Below are 17,828 nucleotides of genomic sequence, written 5' to 3'. Positions count from 1 at the left end.
AATAAAAAGTGAATGCAATTGTGCAAAATCATTGTTTAAAGTGACCGCAAGTGTTTTTTTTTTCTTCTTTTTTTTTATATATATAATTTTCAAGATCTTCCTAATAGAAAAATCTGCACCAATGCATTGAAATGAAATCTGCATGCCATCTTTAGTATTGGACATCATGAGTCCGTCTTCCACCTGCTAGCCCAAATGAGCAAAACAAACAAAAAAATAGTGAAAATTAAAATACATAATTTGCTGTGATAAGAAGAGTTGCTTGTCTCTGGCTTAGAGCAACAAAAGAAACAACAAAGAAAGGCACAATCGAGAAAAAAACCTTATTGTAAAAAGAAGCTAGCTGTCAGGTTTTCATAACAGTCATAACATGCAGGGAGACATCTACGATATTCAGGATAAGGACTTGGCCATATGCTCCGTATGTGCAATAGATAGATAAAACGTCAACATTGCATTGTCTGATCTCTAATATTTCTTTCACTTTAGGTAATAAAAGCCGTAGACGAAGGCTACCGCTTGCCTCCACCCATGGACTGTCCTGCCACGCTCTACCAGCTAATGTTGGACTGTTGGCAGAAGGAGAGAAACAACCGACCCAAGTTTGAACAGATAGTCAGCATCTTGGATAAACTTATACGTAACCCTGGTAGCCTCAAAATCACTGCCAACACCACCTCCAGGTGAGCAATCCACATCACAGGCTTTGTTTAATGCTTATTTTATTAAATGTGTGACACAAAAGCTACACTCTGCTTTTTTTTGGTAAAGGTAAAAACTCTTGGGTTGTATTAGTTCATTAAAACCTGTCCTTAAAACACATTAACTCATAATGTTAATGAGAATTTAACCTCTTTCTGTGGTGTTTTAGTCACTCAGGTGGTAGAAAGGTCGTTGTCTGATTGAGAGGTTGGGGGTTTGATGCCAGTCTATTCCAGTTGATATTGTAAAGCACTTTGGGTCTACTTCAGTGTAGGCATAAAAGTGTTATATAAATCAATTCCATTTATCATCAAAGCTGTAAAAAAAACATGATTATAAGCTTAAGGGAAATTACATTACATTATGTACTTTACTTGTCATTCTTGGACCAAAAGTATGTGTTTGTTTGGTTTTAAAGGGAAAATTAGTTCCACTTATTTTCAATTATGGTTACTTTGGATTATGTTAGTTGTTTCTGTCTTTCTGAGTTGTGTGTTTAGTTCAAAATCGCAGAGCTTTCATTGTTCTCTTACATTTTCCTTTAGTTGTTTTTGCTGCCCTTGTTTCTTTCTGCCCTGCTCTGTGTGTTTCTCCTTTGTGGGGACCACAGTCTTCCTCCCATGGGGGGCTTTGTACAATGTAGAACCAGGGCGGCCCATGTACAGTTGTCAGTCCTATAGCCATGGAGCCATAGAGGGACCCGGGCTGTGCAGCACAGGCGGCTTTAGTATTATGGAGATGTCGAAACTCATAACATTGACTAATGATTTCTTAAGAAAGTGAAAATAGGTCCCTTGGAGTTTGCGTGTAATTTTCCTGATTGGCTTTTAACACTGGGTGAGCACAGGCGGCGGCGACACAGACTGGTGTGGTGATTTATGGGAACTGTGTGTGCGCGCGCGTCCGTGTGTGTGTGTGGCGGCAGTTGCACAGCAGGAGCAGCTGCACTCAGCTTCACACACCTCATTTGTCTTGAAGCTGTCCTGCCTCACGAATGAATTACCATCCCCCCCCCACACACACACACAGACATACATACATGCACCCCTCCGTCCTCAAGCCCCCACAGCACCCTGACCAGAGCCCAGAGGAGACCAAAGACCAAAACATCTGGAGACTACGGGGCTAGACTTGGATAGAGTTTAGTTTACTGTCCCAGTATGTGGAGGGAGAAGAGACCTGGGTCAGTGGGCCAAGGTTGGACCAATTATAGGCCAACAGAAGAAGTCACGTCAGATTTAAGGTCCTGGCTTTTATAAACCACGTCTAATAGTATAACATCCACTGATAAAGGGAAAGCCGTGTGTGAAAGCCAAATTATACTTCTTTAAAACACAAAATCCCTACATTGTTATGATTGTAACTAAACCAGTGGTTTTCAACCTTTTTTGGATTTTGATATCGCAAATTTCTGACGACTATTTTTCTTTATATATATATATATATTAGCATGTTTGTCATACTGTGTAGCACATACAGAGCAGTGACAAAGTGACAATTTTTATTAATTTATTTTCATTTTTCTATTTTTCTTTATACTGCATTTTATTGAGTTAGAAAAGCTAAAAAAAAAAAATGATAATTAAAAAAAATGTAAAAATACATTCCACAGTAATTATGTATATATATTTTCAGGTGACCCCACATGGGGACATGACCAAGGTTGAAAAAAGATTCAGTTTGAAAACAAAGGGATTGATTAGCGTTTTACAGATAAACAGACAGATGGATTTAACTAAATAAGAAGAGGGTTTAGCTTAAAACCAATTAACAAAAAGACTACAAGGCTAATATAAATGCAGAAAATAGACATTTCATTTAGTTCAGTGGTTTTTGGCTCAAGTACCCCTTTCTCTTATTCCTGAATCCAAGTGTCCGCCTTTGTCCGACTACTACATTTTGCTCAGAATATTGTAAAAAATAAGTGGAATTAAACAATATTTTGCACCCCCTGAAATTAAATATTTCGATAGTTTTTTTTAAAAATCATATCCGGTCATTTCCCACCTTGTTTTCATAATATGTTAAGGTTTCATTTATTCAAACGTTTCGACTAACAACTGCCAGTCTTCATCAGAGGCGTCTGCTGATTGTTGTGATATTTGGTTGACTTCCGCGTAATGAATCCAGCAGGATTCAATTTGTCCTCTTGTTTAAATAATATTGTTATATCTCAGTCCAAAAATGGGGGGAAAAACCTCTGTATCAGAGGAAGTAGGTGTTAATACAACTTTTTATTTTCAATTTACGGTCAGTTATGTCAAAACAAGCTGTTTTCAGTACAAAAAAAGAGCGCATCTACGTCTGCCTTTAGCCCCTCTCCACTCTCTCCTTTCTGACTGATCAGCCTGGCTTTATAACCTGCTGGCCAATCACAGCGACTGCTCACAGGTGGACACCCTCACCTGCAACTCAACATGAAATCATCACCAAAACAAGCAAATTAAAAATGGAGCTAATAAGCATTGTTAGTGAGAGGAATGTGCACCAATAAAAAGAACAATCACATTACTTTATGACAAATATGTTAAGGTTTCACTTATTTAGAAAACTGTTCATCAGGAAATCCACTTTGATCTCCTGACACTTTTCAACTGACAGCTGCCAGTCTTCGTCAGAGGCATCTGCTGATCGCTTTGATGTTTCCTTGACTTTCGCGTAATAATTCCAGCAAATCTGTCTTTTTTTTTAAATAATATTTTAAGGTTTCACATATCCCAATGAAATCCCAATGTTTATTGAAAGAATAGTGAGCGAGTAGAGGCAGACATGGTAACAGGTGATCAAAGATGTTCCAAAAGTGGCAAAAAACAAGAAAAGAGTGTAAAATGACTAAAATCGGCTCAAAGCAGTCAATAGTGGCCCAAACTTTAGCAAATAAAGATGAACCAGGTGGTATGTAATGGCAAAGAGTAGCTTTAATGAGCAAAATGTGGCAAAAATTGTGAATAAGGGCAAGAATATAGAACAAAAAGAGGCAAAATATTGTGTAAAAAAGAAACAAGTGGTATTTAGTGGGCCAAAGCTAGCTTATTTGGATGAAAAGTGACCCTAAAATTGAATAAATGTCAAAAATAACTTGCAAAAATAGCGGAAAAGGGGTATTTATTGGCAAAACGAACTAAAGTCTAAAAAAGTGTTGAAAAGGGGCAACAATTGGACAAAGGAAATAGATAAAAAGGAGTTTAAAAAAAGTGTCTCCCTTTTGAGGTTTTCTGGAAGAATAATATTTAAAATTAGGATATAAAAAGCCATATGTTGCAAACTGAGTCAGATAGAAAAATTACAAACAACAAATCAACCAAGACAGACATAATATTTTTTTTTCTCTTTACTTTTCTTCATTTATTCAATAATTACTGAGAATAATGCATTTTGTTCTGGCAGCTATAGTTTTATATATTTAGGTAGAAAGTTGTGACCATTCCCTGCCCTGGACTATAAAGGCAGTGCAAAGTGGGTTCACTTTAGCACAATAATAGTGTTTTTATATTGTTTAAAGTAAGTCATTTAAAGCCAGACTTGCTGACTGAAAAAAAAGAGCTCCTCAGTAGTGCTGATAATGCTGCTTTATAACTTGCCTCTCCAGCAGAGGTTGGAATTGAAAGGGCCAATATTAGCCCCGTATATCAGAACCACCTCTCCCACGTACACACTGGGAATTGTCCCAGTAACCCAGCAAGAGGTAATTTCTTCCCACACTGTCCTGCCCTCGTGTACTCTATCCATTCAAGTTCTCCTCCTTTTTTCCACCTCTTCCGATTTCCCCGGCGTGCTCTAAAAATGAGGGACTACACATCCCCTCGTTGTTTGGAGGTCAACAGAATGCAAGAAAAAAAAAAGAGAGAAAAGAAGAAACGCGAGAGGAAAGGAAATGACAGCGGGAGGAGAAGAAGATTATTTCCTCTCTCCTGTGACTCTACGCTTCCGACAAAGTCCTCTCTGCTGTCATATGTGCTGTTAACTCCACCGGGGGAGGTTTGAGAGAGAAATGCTGTTTTTTCAATCTTTCTCTTCATCACGTCTCCTGAGCCGACACGAGATGTTGCTGAAAACGAACCGACGAACGGAAGAAAAGTCGATAATAAGGCAAAACGAGGTCATCCACAGTTTATCTCTCAGTGGAGACAGAAAGGTAGAAAAAAAAAGAGCGGATAAAAAGATCAGAGAATGGAAAAAGTGAGAGACAATAAAAATATAATGAATGGTTTTTTATCTTAAAAATTCAAAAACTTTAGGAAAATTGTTGTATTTTGGAACATGAAGCTGTACTTAACGTGACACTTCAAAATGTCTCTTTTTTCGCTGTCGTGCAACCATCCCCTCTGTCAAGCCTTCAGTTCCATGTTTCTGTGGCAGACCGGGCTATCCAGGGGGTCCTGGGGGGCCCGTGGCATTTTGACAGGCCTCTGATCTCACAGAGAAAAGACTCAATCATTCAAACAACACCCACTCCACCTCTTCAAACGTGTTCTTTAACATCATCCACTTTTCTCTGTTTCAGATGGAAGAATAGAAGAACATTTCTTTTCTTTTTTTTTCATTTTTATCTCTAAATGTTTCATTTTTTGGCCTGGAGCGTCTGATGTGATTGGCATTGAGGCTTAATAATGATGTTACAATATAATTTTGATTAATTTATGAAATATTAAACACACAGAATTTGTATTTAATTTCATTCATGCTTCTTAAATAAACATTGGGAAATATTTTTGTTATACTTTCTTGTTTTCTAAGGTGGTTATTTGTGTATTTATTAATCCCTGTTGGTTTCCAATCATTTTAATCATTTATTACCATTTTGACATTAAAAATAATGATTAAAATCTGTCCTTGTATGTTTTAGTATGTGTAAAATTTTATTATTTTTTCCCTTATAGACTTTACTGTACATTTAGACTTATTGTCAGATTATGTTCAAGCGTGACCAGTAATTTACATCACATGCACTACGTCTGCCAACACTTTACTTAAAGGTTTATACATAAAGGTTGACGTTACGTTGTTATTATTATAACATGACACCTGTCATTAGCATGAATAAGGTGTCATGAAGGCTGTGATTAACTCATTCACTGCCAGCCATTTTCAGAGCAGCCAACCCCATATTGCCAGGTGTTTTAGTTGATTTTCACTGATCTTTCAAGACCCACAGAGTATTTTGTACTATGACAATCTGAAAAATCTCTACTTTCATCAGAAATTTTTTTTTTTGTTGCTAGCTTGTTTCATTCTTCCGTAATCAGCAGTTGAATAGAGGCAGGTTTCACACAAATCGACAGTTTGTGACAAAAAGCTGAGAAAAACGTGTGTATTAGTGACTTTTTTTTTTTTGCTTTAGGAACACCTCAACTTTAGTTTCCTTTAATAAAACTACAAAAACAACACTGAAACTGGGCTTCTGATGGCAAAATTATCATTATTTTGCTATCTGGGTCGGATTTGAATAGATTTCTTACTGTATTTTGGTCGTCCTCCAAGTCTCTCCCCCCGCCATTCTCCACACACGCAACTTCCTCCTCCTCCCGGACATGCCGAGTCTCATCACTTGCCCCGTTTTTTGATCGTTTTCTCTCAATAGTCCACTTAGTTCTACACATGCTCTGGTCGTGTGTGAGCTGCTGGGAACTTCAGCATCAACTCTCGTAGCGCCATTTTGTGTCTTGTAAACACCTACATGGCATCGGTTGGTCACTACGTCATTGTCCAAGTTAGAAATTCACAAGAGACCTTCGTCACACTGTCTCCTAGCAACCCCAGCCAAAAAACACAATTGACGTCTTTAGACGTCTTTGTCAGTCAACGTTACTAAACCAAAAGACATCTTTAGACGTCTTTGGCAGTCAATGAGTTAAAGGTTTTTCGTTGCCCTAACCCCTAACCCTACCTTGCCCCACTAGATCCCTCCACCTAACCCAAAAAATGCCAACATTGCTCCAAAGGTGTCATAATTTAGCGAACAACACTTAATCACAGCCTTCATGACACCTTATTCATGCTAATGACAGATAATATCAGCCTTATGTGTTATGAGTTTGTGTATAGAAGTGTTACCAAAAAAAACACATAAAAGACAGTTTGTTTTTTTAGGTTTTTGTATTATCGGGTTCATGTCTAATCATTATTTCATCAATGTTTTATATTTATTTATAATAACTGTGCCAAACATTGCCCATCTGTCAAGTTTTGTCACTGATTTCACGTGTGGTTGAGTTGTTGTTTTTTTTATCTCTGTCCTGTAGACATTAGCTTTTAGCACTACTGGTGTTGTTTAGATCATTGAAAATGAACAGATAGTTGTACTCATTGAATTAAAGTGATTTATTTTTTTATTGTATCAAAAAGAGATTTATTATGATTTATGTATGCATTTGTTTGTGTATCTAAGGCCAGCCAACCTGTTATTGGAGAGAAGCAGCTCAGAAGTGCCGATGGGCGATTGGATGGATGGGATGAGGACTTTACCCTGCAAGGAGGCCTTCTCTGGGGTCAGCTACAGCTCCTGTGACACTTTAGCCAAGACCTCCACAGAGTAAGACACACACACACACACACACACACACACGCACACACACACACACACACACATACACGCACACACACACACACACACACACATACACACACACATAGACAAGCACATTAGGCTTCCCTGCCTATTGATGCCAGTAGGAATTCTTCTCAATAAATAAAGCTAGAGCCAGGGGTGGACTGGCCATCAGGCATACCGGACATCGTCCCAGTGAACCATCTACCCGAAGTGGGCCAGTCCAGTCTGCTACGTTTTTTTTTTTTTTCTTATTGAAGAGGGAGTCGAGGTAGACATGGTAATAGGTGGCAAAAACGTGGCAAGAAAATAGTGTAAAGTGAATAAAATGGGCCAAAAGCAGTCAAGAGTGGCCAAAAAATGAGGAACCAGGTGGTACGTAATGGCAAAAGGAAGATTTATTTGGCAAAATGTTACAAACAATAGTGAAAAAGGGCAAAATATGGAACAAAAAGAGGCATAATGTAGGGGTAAAAAGAAACAAGTGGTATTTATTGGGTAAAAGTGGCCAAAAAAATTTAAGAAAGGACAAAAAAAATGGATAAAAGTGTCAAAATGAACTTGCAAAAATTGACCAAAAAAAATAGGACAAAATTTATATTTATTGGCAAAAAGCAACTAAAGTCTGAAAAAGGTGTCAGAACTTTTTGAAAAGGGAAAAAAATGGGTCATGGGAAGTAGCAAAATGGCCAAAAGAAATAGATATAAAGGGGTTAAAAAGTTTCTCCTTGTTAAGGTTTTCTGGGGGAATAATAATTAAAATTAAGACATAAAGAGCCACATGTTGAGCATCACTGACTTAATAACGGCTTCTTTGTGGCATTCACTGATAATGTAGTGGGCTGGTCTGGATAGAAAATGCCAGGGCTGAGCCTAGTAACAGGTGGCCAAAAATGGCCCAAAAGTCTCAAAAATGTTGCAAGAAAAATGTGTTAGGTGACTAAAATTGGCCAAAAGCAGTCAAGAGTGATCTAAAAATGGGCAAATAAAGAGGAACCAGGTGGTATTTAATGACAAAAGGTTGGCATAGCTTAAAGAGGCAAAATGTAGGGGTAAAAGAAACAAGTGGTTTATTGGGCAAAGGTTCTTCTTTGGATGAAAAGTGGCCAAAATAAATTCAAGTAAGGACAAAAATTGGAAAAAAGTGTCAAAATGAACTTGCAAATATGGACAAAAATAGGAAAAAATGGGTATTTATTGGCAAAAGGTAGCTAAAGTCAGAAAAAAGTGTCAGAATTTTTTGAAAAGGGGCAAAAACGGGACAAAAGCAGTCCAGAGTGGCCAAAAATGGGCAAATAAACAGGAAGGTGGTATGTAATGGGAAAGGGTAGCTTTAATGAGCCAAATGTGGCAAAAATGTGGAACAAAAAGAGGCAAGATGTAGGGGGAAAAAGGAAACAAGTGGTATTTATTGGGCAAAAGTGGCCAAAAAAATTCAAGAAAGAACAAAAATTGGATAAAAGTGTCAAAATGGACCTGCAAAAATGGACAAGTAGCTAAAGTATGAAAAAGGGGCAAAAATGGGACAAAGAAAATAGGTTTTTCTGGGGAAATAATGACTAAAATGAAGACATAAAAAGCCACATTTTCAGCATTAATGACTTAATAACGGCTTCTATATGCTGATAATGTAGTGGTCCCAGTTCATCCCTGTATAGAGCCATTACTAAAGGTGTCCAGATGAGAGTCACAGTAACTCATAATGACAGGGCTTTAGTCACGCTTTCTATGTTGCAAGTATGAGGAGACAAGAAGGTTGGAGAAGAAAAGAAAGAGATAGAAAAAGCGAGCATATGTGAAAGAAAGAGAAGGAGTTCCACGAGGGGAACGGGATCGGAGCGAAAAGGGAAGCTTTTGAAAGAGAAAATGAAGGCATAGCTGTCAAACAGGAAAGCAAAGACGTCTCTTTCTATTCAGCATGAGGTTAAAATACAAAGTAAGACCACATGGATGCTGCATGGGAGAGTTAGCGTAGTTAAAACAGGACACACGAAATATGAGGCAGTGTTTTTATAAACTAATTATTAAACTCATAATATAATTTATTATAAAGTATTCACATTGTTTCCCAAATTATTTGTACATAAAAACACCCGAAATAGCAAATAAAACACTGACTCATGCACAAATCACTGCATTCAACCACTGAGGAGTTTGTTTTTATTGAATAAAAAAGGCAGTTTTTCTAACCTAGACACTGAGAACTGATGGCCCGGGGGCCACATACGGCCCTCGGACTAGGTTTGTGCAGCCCCGAAAGTAAATGCACAATATGGCTCCAAAAAATACAGAAAATGACATAAAAACATACTAATTTACAACTAAATTACACAAAAAGAGAAATTGAATAATTCAAATTAATGCCAAAACACACAAGATGTACAGTTTATATGACATATGTATTATATATTACTATTATTTTATATTTTATCTCATTGCTAATTAAGAAGAGCTACCAAACAAAAACAAAAACAAAAAAATTAAATAAAATAAATACAATTTAAATTTTGAATGTGAAAATGTGCAAAATGAAAAAAAAGAAATACACAAAATAATGATTTATTATGCAAAATGGGAACAAAAATACCTAAAAAAAAAAAAACCATACAAAACAATCACAAACAAACACAACATTAGAATTATTAAAGAAAAGAACAACAAAATGACAACAAAACACACAGTGTGTTACTGTTCAGATGAGTCATTATTCTAAATACTCAGATAATTCTCAGATAATTCTCTCTACATTTACTATTTCCATGAATCATTTGTTATATTGATTGTAATATATGATTTAATTGTTACTGTTTTTCTTATAATTGAACCCTTTTTTTTATCCGTAAATAAACTTTTGATGGTGGTTGAAGTAGACTGATTGTTACCCTATAGTGCAGTTGTAGCCAGAGATATAGCTCACCCTAAAACCAGTAGTGAATGTGATAAACAAGCGTAATGGTAATGGTTTTGTGAAGTCTTTTGATGGTTAATAATTTAATTGTGTAAATTCTTGCCTTTATTTGATGGAAAAGTAATTTTAGTCATGTTGCCATGGAGATATGAGATTTCTGTTTGTTTCGCCCTCATTTAACTTTTTTTCATTCAAAGCCAAACCATAATGTGCTTTGAAATCCTAACAAAACGCTGTTAAAATCTCACAGATTAGCGTGTAGCCGCTAATCGCGTAAACCAACTTTATTCCGTTCTTTTCCTCTGACAGACAGATGTTTCTCTGCAGCCCTGATGTTCTATTTACTCTGTTGGTCATCTGCTGTATTAATTAATGTGGAACGTGACGGAGTCAATAAATGGACATTTCTAGTCACCGTGATCAAAGCAGCCGTTCACTGTCGGGATGGCAGCAGCAGGGGTATACGACCAATCCGAGCAACAGAAACTTAATTACTTTACCAACAGGGCAGTCATTACCAGTGTTGATCTTCATATGGGACACATTTGTTGAAGTAATGTGGAGCTGGCACCACTAACGCTAAGTGCTTTGAAGAACATCTCAATTTTCTACTAAAGAAAGTTAAGTAACACTTAACAATAAAGGTCCCTTAGTTAAAGCATTATTAAGCATCAGGTAATATGTTATTAATCATTAAAATATATATAAAACACATAATGTTAATTAACTTATCAGTTATTGCATTAATAATAGGGCTGCTCAATCATAGAAAAAAATATTAATCTTGATGATTGTAGTTATAATCGAAATCACAGGTATTCAAATGATTATTTGTCAACAAAAAAGTTTTATGAACAATGTAAAACATATTATTTAAACATAAATAAAATTCTTCAAACACTAAAATCAAGTATGTTCACTTTTGTACAAAACAAATTTTTTTTTATATATATACTGTATGTATATATATATATATATATATATATATATACACACACACAAGTGCTTATTAACTGTTAATATAGTATCATATAAGAGCTTATTAACTGATGATTTGTGCTTTTTAAACATTATTTATCCAATATTACAGTATATATAGTATTTATAAATGTTAACAAGCATCTTACAAGTCCTTATAACCTGTTAATTTGCGCTTTTATAAGTGCTTATTAGCATTAGTTATCCAATATTACAGTATATATATAGTATTTATAAATGTTAACAAGCATCTTATATGCGATTATAACCTGTTAATATGTAATTTTGCAAGTGCTTTTTAACATTAGTTATATAATATTACAGTATATATAGTATTTATAAATGTTAACAAGTATCTTATAAGCCCTTATAACCTGTTAATATGTACTTTTATAAGTGCTTATTAGCATTAATTATTATTATTACAGTATATATAGTATTTATAAATGTTAACAAGCATCTTATAAGCATGTATGTACTGTTAATTTATGATTATATAAGTGCTTATTAACTATTGATGAGTTAATTTGTGCTTATTATGCATTATTTAACCGTTATTACAGTACCTTAATATAAACTGTTACCAGTTAGATAGTGAAAAGTTAATAATTGTGTGATTGATCCATGGTGGTTCTCTATTAATGTTATTAATGCACCACAATAACCTCCACACAGAGGAATCTGGATTGTTCCACGTCACCTTTTCTGTAACCAGATGCTAAATTAAATTAGTGGCGTTTTTAATCCACTGAAGGCTACGAGGCCCCGGACCCCTCCTAGCCTATAGCTCCATATGGATCGCTCTATTGATCGCTCTATTGATCGCTACATTCTTAATCCAGTCCTTGATATTCAGCTCAAGGCTCATGGAATGTTCTGACCTGAGGAAAGCACTTTTTCAAACTGCGGCTGCAAACTGCTGACACAGCTTTTGGACAAATTGGTTAATTCAATATTAGAGGATGAGTTGGCAAAAACCAAAAAATGCAACATCATTTTTTAAAAATAAAGTGTCTTGTATTTTAGATTTGATGCACAAAATAAGAATGAAAATGTTTCTACTAGACTTTGAAGGGACGCTACTGTTTTTTGTTTTACAATGCTGCTTATTTTTTAATGTTTAGATAATTACAAATAAGTTTGAGGATCATAAATTAAATGACGATTAGAAAGAAAAGGGATGATTATCAACAGTCAAGGTTTCATTTAAGAGTGATGATATACACTGTATATATAATTATCTAATTATCTAGTGTTTTTTAATTAGTCTTTTATTAACAGTTTATTAAGTTTCATTAAAACAAACTGTGGATTTGAAAACATGCTGCCTTTAAAAAGTGTAAAATAAATAACAAATACATAATTAAAAATCATAGCGTCACAGAGAATATAAAATATGTTTAGGGGATGGTATTGCACAACAAAAAATCATATAAAACCAATGTTAACAATAGTAAAAATATCTACTTTTACAAACTTGCCTTTTCTTAACCTTTCATTTTATTTTTATTATTATTTCTTCATTTTTCTGTATTCTGTAAATAAGCTTTGAGTCCCAAAAAAGCACCATATAAAATTGATGCATTATTATTATTATTATTATTATTATTATTATTATTATTATTATTATTATTATTATTATTATTATTATTACTACTATGTTCAGTAAACAACAAATACAATTTGATTTATTGTTGCTTCTAATACTTAATAACTATTGAAATAAATAGAAAATGAAAGTTTTATATTGTTTTTTCTGTTTGTTTTTTTAAAACCCATTATCTTTTCAAATTTAAATAAATTGAATACATATAAATATGTTTGTTTTTTGTTTTTTTTTTTAATCTTTGAGAATAAGCCAAGCAATTTATGTTCAGGTTTGATATGGAAATATGTGCAATTTCCTGTTTAGTTGATGAAGATTTCAGTGGATTAATGTTGCTGGGCTTGGCTGTTTCTCAGTAGAGTGGTTCTGACAGAGGTTCACATCACACCGGCCACCTGTCCAGAATGGGAGCCATCCATGGGAATCACCACTCTCTAACATGAAGCCCCTCTCCACCTAAAGAGACTCTGGATGGTGGGTGGAGGTCAAAAGTTTTGGGCTTTGGCTTTTGTCTAAAATCAACTTACCTCCAGAACCACTAATAACGCTTTTACTTGTCTTAGTTTTGAAGGGATGGTTGGTTTTAAAATGTCAATAAAGAAAAAGAAAAGACATGAGCTACAATATTTTACAGAACTTACTCATTCAGCTCTTTCGCTAAAAGCACACGTGTCAAACTCAAGGCCTGGGGGCCGAATTCGGCCCTTTAGAGCAATGTTTCTCAAATGAGGGCACGTGCACCCCTAGGGGTACGCTATGGCACTACAGGAAGTACTTGAGAGAGAGAGAGAGAGAGAGAGAGAGAGAGAGAGAGAGAGAGAGTGAGAGGAAAATGAACAAATAGCATGAAAAAATAAGGGCTTTGATAATGTTTATCGTTAATAAAAAATGCTAATCATACTGAATATTACCAGCAACTCACAAAATGACAACAAAAACACACAAAATAACAGAAAAATATACAGAATAATAAAAATGACAGACAACAAAATACACAAAATGACACCAAAAATGCACACACTAAGAGAGAAAAATACCATTACCAGCAACACGCAATACGACAACAAAGACACACTAAATGATAGAAAATGCACAAAAAATAACAGAGAAACATAGAAAATGACACCAAAAACACATACACTGAGATTGAATAATTCAAATAATACCAACGACACACATTGTAAGAGAAAAATATACGAAATAATGAAAAGAACAAACGACAAAATACACAAAATGCCACCAAAAACACACAAAATGATGATAGAAATGATCTTGATTAGAACACCAGGCGGGTGATGACCTTAAATAATCAAAACTATAGAAACAAATTTATTCAGGAGGCATAAAATACTGTTTCTTTCCACTTATTTACAAAATTTGATTCTTTAAAATGTTTATCACTCATTCATTCCATCATTATGCTCTATGGTACGAGAAAGTAAAAAAGTGTCATTGTGTAAATTACCAACTAATTCAATTCTCAGCAATATATCTCCAAAATAATTCACAAATTCAATGAAACTCCACAATATTAGCATTTTTAATCTCAAATGATTAAAATAACTGATTTTTTTTCCAAAATTTTCTTCAAACTAGTTCACAAAAAGTCCCTAAATTACTTAAAAATTGGTTGCAAAATCTAAAAGAGCCTGCAGGGACTGATATGTGTCATTTATTGCTTTGATATTATCAGTGTGGTACATATTTCATAATTTTTTTATACGTTTAAGTGCAAACTAGAGTAAAAATATGTTCTAATTCCTATTATTCCTGTCTAAAATCTAAAATAGCCCACTTACAATAAAACTGCTCCGTATTTGGCCCCTGAACTAAAATGAGTTTGACACCCATGGCTTAAAGTATTTCTTTGATTGAAATAATGTATATAATCAACTATCCCTTTATATATCATAGGAGAGGGTGGAGCATTAAGCAACAATTCTGGTTCTTGTTTGGTAAATAGTCTGCAGTGCTATTTTTGCTTGCATTTGATTAGATTTTTGTTTTTGTTTTTGTTTTTCCTATTAATATCACTAAATTTTGGGCTGAATGTGTTTTGTGAAATTTGCCACAGTCCCAGCTGCTTTCCCACTGCTTTTACTAATGTAGGCCTGCAAAAATGGAACAATCGAGAGAAAAAGAGGCATTTTTGTACGTAACTATTTTATCTAAACTAACCCTTGACCATTAATAGGTTCCCACTGTACAATCAATACATTGGCTTTTACAGAACAATGTCCTATTTGGTTTTAATGCATGCAATATGTCAATCCCATTGAAAGCTTTATAGAATGAACTAGTTACTGTACATTATGTATTCTCACCAATGTTCAGACTGGTGCTCTTCCAGTGCTGCTCCCTTTTCCACATGTCAAAGATAAAGCCTTCAATGCAAAGCAGAAACATGCCCCAGTCATTGTTTCCTCCACTGACAGGGTCATACCATGTCAGTGTCAATGGAGCCTTCTGGGAAATGCAGTTCCTTTTTTTTTTTCTGAATGACACCTCCAAAGGAAAGTGAAGGGAGCAGCACTGGGAGCACGTCATTGAAATGTCACATGGGTGTCACATCCGCCATCACTAATGCTCCCGTTTGAATCTTTCTCCCTCTTTTTGTCTTCTTCTGTCTTCTTCTCTCTGTCCTTCAAAAAACAGGGATCTGAAAAAGGTTGGAGTGACTATAGTAGGACCGCCGAAGAAGATAGTAAGCAGTCTGAAATCTGTAGATACTAAGAACGACCCCGTACCTGTGTAAAAGACATGAACCCAACCAAGGACCTATTGTTGGACTGTTGAATGTGGTTTGATATAATCACACTTGGAATCAATGACTGCCCGCCTGGCCAGACTGAAAGTGTGACCATGTGGTTGAAAGCATGTATTTCTTTGGTTGGTTGAAAGACAAGACCCAACACTAAGTCACCTGACTGACTTAACTCCCCCCCCCCCACCGCCACTCCAAACCCAAGACGAAATGCCTTATAGACTTACCGGAGGGGGGGTTCAAGATCAGGAAAAATGGAAAATAAGAACCAAGAGACACTTTCAGGAATAAAAAAAAGGGCAAGAAGCTGGCGCGCTCTATAATTGTGGCTTGACCACAACACGTCTGACCAGCAGCCTGTGGACACGAGCAGTGAAATATGTGAGATTGCCTTGTGTAGAGGAGCATATCGGACAGCCGGAGCTGACGCAGACGCTTCCCGGGAGAGGTTTTCGGGGCGTGTGGAGTTCTGCTTCAAATACCTCCACATTCTGTCTCTATCCAAGAGCAAGTGGAGCTGGTATGGACACAACGAGATGCTAACAGACGGAGCCAATGTAGCTCTAACCTATAGCATTTGCATTCAGTTTGTCAGTTAAGAGCAATAATAACCTAATACTTCAAACAGTCTTTTACTTTGGAAACCCTGAACCTGTTTCTTGTTGCTTTCGAAGGTACAGTGGCCATAACACACTTCTCTCTCTCTGACTTTTCTTTTAAGATACTCATTGATTCTAATAACAATAATGTGCATTTGTTAGTGTTTTTTTTTCTTTCTTTTGTTCACCCAGCACCCACTGTATAAAATCTCAGGATGTACGGTCTGTTCTAAAGAAAAGTGTGACATGAAGAGTACAGGTCCAAAGTGAGGGCAAGGAAGAAATAAAGGGATTGAGAGAAAAGTAGAGGACAAATCTTGAACAGAGAAAGCTGGAGTCAATATATGAAGAAGTGATTGGAAGTAGAAGGGTTACTTGTGGTTCTTTTGAGTTGTTTTTTAATTGTATTTTGAGTGTCCATCTTTAACCGTTCACAGTACAAGGCTTGTTTGTTCCAAATGAAAGGATGTGTGGAAAGCACCCACTGAGTAGGCTATGATTTAGATTCATTCTCTTCCCTCAGAGCGATAAAGATAAAGTTTTGTTTTGCTCAGCTTTTGATCCGTTACATAAGAGGTAGTCCAAACTATAGCTTCTGGCGTATGTAACCCAAACAAAGAGAGTGCCTCGTGTCGTTGCGGTGGATCGTTGTGAGATCCTCAAACGAAAACTTCAAACCTGTTTTGATGTCAAGCTTTTGGCCTTTCATTTTTTTCTTTTCTTTAACTTTGCTTTGAGGTAAGGGTGTGACTGACAATTGTTCTGAACCAAGAAGTGGGTGTGAGAATGCCCTGAAAGAGATGCATTGTTCCTTTGGATCACTGAGAGGGTATCCCAGTATATACAGTATATATTATGGTATTCAGGATGGGTTTACCTTGAAGCACCTCACTATATCTGCTTATTTAACAGTTCCCTCTAAATGTCTGCTTGGATATCACTCACATAAGCCCTTAGAGAATCTGTGTACTGTTCGTTCTTTGGTTATTCCGTTTTAAAACCAAATCAAAATAAGAATTAAACGGTGTGGTTATTTTGTTTTACTAACTTAAAACCAAAACAGAAATAATGAAACAACAAAAATCAGACAAGCAGTCTCTTTCATGTTTAAAATTAAACATTGTTATGTTGGTGTGATATTTGGATATTTCAGGGAAACTAGGACAAGAGCTTCATGTTTTAATCTCACCACACAGATTGGACCCATAGACGGGGGCAGACTTTTACTCCTGGACAAAAAAAAGAGCCACATTACAAACGAACTGGTGAATTGAAACAATATTAATACATAAATAAATACATGGATGTTAGAAAAAAGCATGCACATGAAATGTGATTAAAGTAACCAGGTGTGGTGTAATGAATCTCCTGGTGTTCCTCAATTTTTTGTGATCAACTTCCGTTTGTGTTGACGGCTGCCGTTAGCGGCCAGCGGTATTATAATGTGTAATTATTTTTGCAAAAATGTCAAATCGTAGAAGTTCCTGCATCTATTGTTCCTCACACAAGCCTCACAATCGGTAGTAAGTCACCAGTTTATTTGGATACTATTTGGATTGAAACACCACAAAACAAAATCTAAAGCATGAGCAGCTTTTTACGAGCTGAAACTTCCACAGAAAACTGCTTGTGGAGACCTGGTCCAGGACCTGTGGAGGGAAACCAGTCGCAGTGTACTTCAGTTCTCGCTCTAATTTTGAGTAATTGAGTAAATGAGTAATTTT

At 35.8% G+C, this 17,828-nt stretch overlaps 1 protein-coding gene across 6 annotated transcripts in view; it reads left to right on the top strand.

Annotated features, from left to right (window-relative positions):
• Positions 1-17,405, top strand: part of epha3 (eph receptor A3) — a 134,122-nt gene extending 116,717 nt beyond the window's left edge. For 4 of the 6 annotated variants that reach the window (XM_028435308.1, XM_028435307.1, XM_028435306.1 and 1 more), the window contains 3 exons: positions 490-683; positions 7,091-7,234; positions 15,397-17,405. In XM_028435308.1, the coding sequence (XP_028291109.1) occupies positions 490-683; positions 7,091-7,234; positions 15,397-15,496 (438 nt within the window). In that variant the 3' untranslated portion in view covers positions 15,497-17,405. Of the gene's footprint in view, positions 1-489; positions 684-7,090; positions 7,235-13,097; positions 13,216-15,396 lie in introns of all 6 variants that reach the window. The other 2 variants (XM_028435311.1, XM_028435310.1) reach the window with 2 other exon arrangements.
• The last annotated feature ends 423 nt before the right edge of the window (positions 17,406-17,828 follow it).

This window comes from Gouania willdenowi, chromosome 21, assembly GCF_900634775.1.
Source record: "Gouania willdenowi chromosome 21, fGouWil2.1, whole genome shotgun sequence".
NCBI classification, from domain to species: Eukaryota; Metazoa; Chordata; class Actinopteri; order Blenniiformes; family Gobiesocidae; genus Gouania; species Gouania willdenowi.
This window is presented reverse-complemented; position numbering and strand designations above follow the sequence as displayed.